The following is a 7,462-nucleotide window of genomic DNA, read 5'->3' as shown; positions in this document are numbered from 1 at the left end:
CCGCATTTACAGAGGTTGAGCCAAAACTGTTGAGTTCGGATGAATCCGTATCTTGTACACTGCATCCGCCCCTAAGTTACTGTTAATCTTCGCTTTCCTTTCTTTTGAGCTGGCTTGTTTTACGTAGTAACCTAATTATCTTTATTCTTGGATATGATAATTTTTCTTTTACGTACTTGTATGATTAGTTTATTCTTAGCGGATGCTATGAAAGCCAAAATGTGATGCCATTTGCCTAAAGGAAAAGAATATGATGTTGATCTCACCCTGTCGTTCTGCAGTTGACAACACTTCTGAATATAAATTAGTTGTATGATTGATCCCATCTTTATGGATTTCGTTTTTCATCGTTCTACATTTGAAGTTTTTGAGAATTGAAGTGGAAGGAGATTTGAGTTGCTATTAAGATTGTTCAACCAGATGAAATAATTTAGCGGAGTAACATTTATTGGAAGAAATACATGAAATGGAATCAAAATATTCAGTGGAAAAGTACCCTATCTCAAATTTACAATAATGGTGGCAAGTGTTGCATAAGACAAGCTCCTTTATATGAGACACTACTATCATGTTTTTGAAGTTTACCTGTAAGGAGAGTTTCCCCCTTGCAATTTTACCAGAGAATAATATGAGCCATTTTTTCCTATAGAAAGTAGATCTGAATGCGAGCCTTGCTCTGCAACTATTCCATCCTTGATGACAGCAATAGAAGTAGCTTTCTGTATAGTGGACAGGCGGTGAGCCACAACAATGCATGTTCGACCAACCATCATCTTCTCTAGTGCTTCTTGGATTGCGCTTTCAGATACAGTGTCAAGAGCACTAGTTGCTTCATCTAACAGCAGGATTTTTGGGTTCTTGAGTATTGCTCGGGCAATGGCTATTCTTTGTTTCTGACCTCCTGATAGCTGCACTCCCCTTTGTCCACATTGAGTTTCATATCCATCATTCATCCCACTGATCACAAAAGTAAGCGAATTAATGGTAAGTTTATAGTTTGTGCAATAGCTTTGTTTAGCAAATGTCCTTTGATATTTGAAATTTGTTATGCAGCTGAAAGAACTTCAAAACTTCAAATAAATTTGTGATGATATGGATAGCTGACCTTATAAACTCATGAGCATTAGCAAGCACTGCTGCCTTTCTTATCTCAGATTCCTTGGCGTTCTCTTTTCCATAGGCAATGTTCTCATAGATAGTTCCTGCAAAGAGAGTTGGTTCCTGGCTAACTAATGCAATACTTTTCCTCAGCGATCTCAAGTTGTAGTCTTTTATATCCTTTTCGTCGATATAGACTGATCCTTTATCTGAATCATAAAATCTTTCAATAAGCCCAATTATAGTTGATTTTCCACAACCACTTTGTCCAACTAATGCTACTGTTGTTCCTGCACTTATCTCGAGGCTTAATCCTCTAAAAATCAGCTGGTCTGGTCTTGATGGGTAAGCAAAGAATACTCTTTTCAGCTCCACATGTCCCCTTATTTGTGTTCTCATTGCATCTATTGCTGACGAATGATCTGGATTAATCTCGGTGTTTCTATCGAGGATTGCAAAGACTGAACCCACGGCGTTATTTCCCCTAGATATATCTTTTGTCATGCTTCCTGCCTCAGCAATTGTATACGCAGTGAAAAGCAGTGCTAGAAATGCTTGAAAAAGTTTCTCAGGGGATATTTCCCCTTGTGACAATAGCTTCCCACCATACCAGTATGCTAAAGCTGTAGAAGCTGCAGCTAGGAATTGAGAGCTACACAGACCTACACCGGCGTACCAAGATTGTCGGATGCTTTCCTTCCTAGGACCTTCTAATGTGGCTTTAAAGAGCCCTACTATCCTTCTCTGAGATGAGAAAGCAGTTATAGTTCTATGATTAATAACAGCTTCACTTGCTAATTGGCTTCCTTCCCTTTGAGCTTTCTGTGCTTTACCAGACATACTTTTCATCAGAACACTTCTCCCGTAAAAGCTTCCAATGAGCAAGGGTTGAGCTGCCATCATCACTAGGGCCAGCTTCCATGTTAGGAAAAGTCCTAATGTATAAGCAAATGTAGCAGCAAAGAATGCTTGAGCTAGCAGTGACATGCGGTCTCCCACAAGGGAACGAACCATGTTTGCTTCAGTTGATAGCCGGGCACATATGGCTGCACTCATGTTCTCATCTTGATCAAACCATCCTATCTCAAAGGTCATGAGTTTAGCAAGCAGCTTCTCCCTTATCCTTCTGGTTAGCTTTTCTCCCATGACAGCAAAATTATAGTGTTGGAGAAGATTTGTGAAGAAGTTGAAAACAGCAAGACCGGTGAATACAAAAGAATAGACCCTTGCGTGGGATTGGATGGAGGATTTATCAGTCCGGAAATAAACAGATATAACTGCCCCAACACAGTAGGCATTTATTGGCTGAACAGCTCCCGAACCTATCGCTCCTATGCATCCAAGCAAGGCTCTGCCCCACTCGGGAGCATTCATTTGCAGTAACCGCAATTGTGAAGGTGCTCGATAAACCTCTTTTGTGAAATGGCTATCATCACTTTCATAGGATTCTTCAAACTGAACGGAGTAAGGAGCTGAGAATGGTGCACTTCGGGAAAATGCTGGGCTAAACGGGTACATAACAGGTGTAGCGGCTGCACTGGAGATCATGTTGAATGGACTTTGTGGGGTAGTACCCTTTCGATAGCTACTTCTTCCTCCAGTCTTTTGGCTAGGGGTATTGGCGACGTCGTTTAATGTGGCTAGTTGCTGCAACTGCACCATTTTGTAGTACTCTCCACCTTCCCCATCAGTCATTTGCATTAGCTCTTCATGTGTCCCGGACTCGATTACTCTCCCTTGTTGAAGAACCACTATCCTATTTGCCATTCTAATGGTGGATAGGCGGTGAGCTATGACGATTGCAGTTCTTCCCATAGACGCATGATCGAGGGCTTCTTGTACCACTCTTTCAGACTCTGAATCAAGTGCACTTGTTGCTTCATCAAGCAGCAGGACTTTTGGGTCTCTTATCAAAGCTCTCGCTATGGCTATTCGCTGCTTTTGTCCTCCAGATAACTGCAGCCCAAATTGACCAACCTGCAATATTTGAAGGGGTCAATTTCAACTATACGATAGAGTGATAAACCACAGGAAGACTTCAGTAAGGATGCGCTTTTCTGTTTTCTGCAGGTGAGAAAACAAGGTACACTATTAGGATAACCATCACTAAGATTCTTTTGGTCGTGGTTAAGTATTTTGTCCTTCAAATTTGCAGATCTATATAGAGATAAAAAGCAAGATCAATTATTGGAGCAAGGCTCTGGTACCTGAGTTTCATATGCATCTGGTAACTTGATAATAAAGTCATGAGCATTTGCAGCTTTAGCTGCCTTCTCCACTTCTTCCATGGTTGTTCCCTCCTTTCCAAATAATATGTTCTCTTTTATGGTTGTTGCAAAGAGGATCGGTTCTTGATTAACCAAACCCATTTGGGACCTCAGCCATTTAAGATGGAGTTTCTTTATCTTGTGTCCATCCAAGGAAATATCACCTTCAATGGGGTCATAGAATCTTTGAAGCAACGAAATTATGGTGGATTTCCCAGAACCACTACCCCCAACAAGTCCTGTAGTTTTTCCAGGCGAAATTCTAAGATTCAGGCCTTGCAAGATAGGCGTATCGGGCCTTGAGGGGTAATTGAAGTACACACCATTGAATTCAATTTCTCCTCTTACATATGACAATGCTTTCCCCTTCTTATCTTCAGTGTCAATTGCTGGATGTCTATCAATCATCTCTGTTATCCGAATAGCAGCAGACTTTGCCTCTGTGATTGCTGTAAGATTTGGAAGAGCGGACAAAATATTTCTGCAAGAATGTAGCAGTTTAATTAACATCATTTCCAGCAACATATAGAGACTAAAAGCATTATAATTAAGGTAAGAAAACTTACAATCCTCCCATAAGAACATTGAAACCTGCTACAAATACATCACCACCTTTCTCTCCATGTTTGCTGACTAGAATCGATCCAAGCCATGCCTGAAAAGCCCAGCTAATATAAACCATTCCCAAGCTTCCCAGCAACAGCCCTCTAGCAAAGCCTTGCTTGATTCCTAATTCCATAACTTTCTGCAGCGATTGACTGAACTTATCGAGAGTTTGGTTCTCAGCTACATAAGAATATAGTGTTCTTATAGAAGAGATAGCTTGTTCTGCTATTCCTCCAGCAACTCCATAGGACTCTATCATCTGCATTCCCACGTTCATCATCATTGTCCCAAATCCAAGTCCTGGGATGATGAACATTAAGGTGAATGGTATCGCGGCCAATGTGATCTTCCATGATAACACAAACGCAAAGATGTGGCAGAACAAGAAGGATGACATGTAAGCCAGGCAATCAGGTATCTGCATCGAAGCACAATCCACCATATATTATGCAATGGCATGAACTAATGATATGTAAGCAACACAACAACCAGTTTCAATTCCCACTTCTATATGTTATGAAATTTGTAAGATCAAGGGAAGAAGCGCGGGTGGCATGGACTAGAAGGAGTTTGAGTTCTATGCTAACCTAAATTACTAGCAAGTAACTTGCTATACCAAAGATCACACTGATGATGTAGAGCAATACTTTATATATCTTAAATCCAATAGAGGATATACCTTCTCGCCTATGGTCACTTGAATCGTAGTTGAATCAGCTGAGACAGTTGAAATCACTTGATAAGTAGTGGAAGACTCAGCTGCCTGTGTGTCAAAAAATCCAACTTCCTGCCTCAGTACAGATTTTAGATACTCTAATCTCATACGAGATGTTTGTCTTTCAGCAGTTCTTGCCCAACATAATCCTTCTGCAAAAGTTTCAACTTATGTACATATGATCTTTGGTGATACAGTACAATCAAGATAAAGTAGAAATTCTCTATACATATGCACACCAGTTTAGAAAGTGATCAAGTGTTAAAGAGAGGGGCACTACTAGATGATTAGCCTTCACTTACCAACAAAAGCAGACAGTCCAACTCCAATTGCGACATAGAGTAGCCATAGAGAATACTGCAATAATATGAAAAGAAAACAGTTACCCAAAAAAGAAAAAAGAGGGAATATTATAAGGTTTTACTTCTTACTTCTAGTTGATATGCATGTTTAGAAGTGAATAGCACAGTTAATTACGAGGAAACTCAAGTTCATTATTGTCTCACCTTGTTCACGATATGCATAGAAACTGAACTACTTAGGTTTCCATAATCATTAATCACTTCACTAAGCACAAACATCATTAGAGGAATCTGCAGACCATCTCCCATACTTCCTAAAGTCCCGAAGAACATTAACAACTTGTCTGTTTTATCAGCAAATCTAAACATTCCTCCTTTATTATTCCCCATTATTTCTTATGGTTCCCTTCAAGAGGGTTCAGCACCTTTTAGAACACGCAATAAATGTACAATCCCTACACGTAAACTAGCTTTTATATATATATATATATATATATATATATATATATATATATATATATATATATATATATATATATATATACACTTTATACTTGGCTAGTTATGTTGCAGGCCGTAGGCGGATATTAGCCATTGGAAGTATGCGATAGTAGCCGGCTTGTAATTGGTTGTCAGCCTTAGCTTTACAATGTGTGTTGGTTTTATGAGACTTGACAATTCCGCCAGGACAATGATTGCTTCTCCTTGTTTTAATTTCACTTAGTGTGTGCTTGGTATGAACTATGAAGGAAAATATTATTCGAAATAATCTTTATTTCCTTTCACACTCTTTAAGAATTAGAGAGGTAGGAGGCTTTCCTTTGTTATAGAAATAATATATCAAATGCACTATTAAAGAAAAAAGAACTTTTCCCCCTTTTTAATGGAAAAATATTTTTTGGTGTTTATTTGCCAAGAAATGACTTATATTCTGAAAACTACTTTGTGTACCAAAAACGCAGTTGTATTTCTTTGATATTTATCATGATAGGTTAGAACTCTCAAAGTAAGGCTATGTTGAGTAAGATGCGTGGTTAGACGGTTAGACAAAGTGGTGTTAGATCCTGATAACAATGTTCCGGTGATTATTAAGAAGGAAGTAGGTTTTATATTTTAAAAGTGACTTGGATTCTTAGAAGTTAGAACTTGGCCACACTAATTAACGTATTGTTTTGACTCAAAATAATTCTCGAAACGTCATTTGTAATAAAATTATATCTAGGATCACTGTCCGTCACTGTCAATATATATATATGTATATTACACATATATTGACAATATATATGTAATTATATGACTTCATCTTTGCCCAATTGAGATGCGATCTTAGAATGTCGCCAATTGTTTTTTATGACGACTCAGCTGGCCAATTTTAGATCGCTTCTTGTTGGGTATGGCAGAAAACAAAAGATGCTGGAATTAAAGAGTACTAACTTGTACTTGTCAGCTACTCCCTCCCTCTAACAAAAGGTCTTGTATTTTTGGTCAGTCCCAAACTCCCAATTGTCCAAACTTCTCTTTAAAAAGAAGTTTTATACATTCCACTGTCAATATAACATTTCTTCTATTCTAGTTTTTAACATTTTTTAGTTCTACTTTATATATGACAGTGGTTTTATTTTGAGACGTCCAAACAAGGAGTATACAACAAATAATTTAACAGATTAAAATTTAATCTTTGTTATGAGTTTTTTTACGAGTCATTTACTTAAATGTCATCTAAGACATGGAAATAATATAATAAAATCACTTTTGTTATGAAATAAAAGCAATTTAGTAAAACATGAACAAGAAATGGAGATAGAGAGAAGGAAGAGATTTTATTTCTCCTTCAATTGTGTGTTCTTTCCATCTATTACAATGCCTTTATATAGGCATGAAAAATGAAGAAATATTTCATTGAATATGTCATTAAGCATTTGAGAGGAAGATCATGGAGGAAGATAGATATCCACCATAATTTCTTATAACACTCCCCCTTGGATGTCTATACATAATGTACCTCGTTAAAACCTTATTAGAAAAAAAATCCTAGTGAAGGAAAAAGAGTACACATGTTTAGAAATACGCTATTTGGGTTGCCTCATTAAAAACCTTGCAAGGAAAACCCAGTGGGACAAAACCTTATAAGAAAAAAAGAGTACACTGCGTATTAACTCCCCCTGATGAGAGCATCAATTCACATCCTTGAGCCTTTGCATCCCAATCTTGTACACTAGTTTCTTGAAGGTTGACGTCGGTAGAGATTTGGTGAACAAATCAGCCATATTATCACTTGAACGGATCTGTTGCACATTGATATTACCATTCTTTTGAAGATCATGTGTGAAAAAAAATAACTTTGGTGAAATGTGCTTTGTCATATCTCCTTTAATGAATCCTCCATTCAATTGAGCTATGCATGTTGCATTGTCTTCATACAAAATTGTGGGTAGTTTGTCACACTTCGAACCACATTTGTCTCGAATAAGGTG

General features: G+C 37.9%; 1 protein-coding gene across 1 annotated transcript; it reads right to left on the bottom strand.

Moving 5' to 3' along the window:
- Nucleotides 1–421: 421 nt before the first annotated feature.
- LOC107766659 (putative multidrug resistance protein) lies at nt 422–5,429 on the bottom strand. The gene is made up of 7 exons (XM_016585468.2): nt 5,193–5,429; nt 4,989–5,043; nt 4,651–4,838; nt 3,932–4,389; nt 3,306–3,846; nt 1,106–3,075; nt 422–957 (listed from the first exon to the last, which is right to left on the bottom strand). Exons 1-7 carry the CDS (start codon nt 5,376–5,378, stop codon nt 582–584), a joined length of 3,774 nt encoding a protein of 1,257 aa, XP_016440954.2. The 5' UTR covers nt 5,379–5,429; the 3' UTR covers nt 422–581.
- Nucleotides 5,430–7,462: the final 2,033 nt, after the last annotated feature.

Source organism: Nicotiana tabacum, chromosome 2, assembly GCF_000715075.1.
Source record: "Nicotiana tabacum cultivar K326 chromosome 2, ASM71507v2, whole genome shotgun sequence".
Lineage (NCBI taxonomy): Eukaryota > Viridiplantae > Streptophyta > Magnoliopsida > Solanales > Solanaceae > Nicotiana > Nicotiana tabacum.
Note: the sequence above shows the minus strand (reverse complement) of the source record. Positions and strands in the feature narration are given on the sequence as shown.

Coding starts and splice junctions, on each gene's coding strand:
- LOC107766659 (XM_016585468.2), bottom strand. CDS start 5,378: ATGGGGAATAATAAAGGAGGAATGTTTAGATTTGCTGATAAAACAGAC. Junction 4,839..4,988: donor TGGACTGTCTGCTTTTGTTG/GTAAGTGAAGGC, acceptor AAACTTTTGCAG/AAGGATTATGTTGGGCAAGA. Junction 3,076..3,305: donor CAGATGCATATGAAACTCAG/GTACCAGAGCCT, acceptor CAAATATTGCAG/GTTGGTCAATTTGGGCTGCA.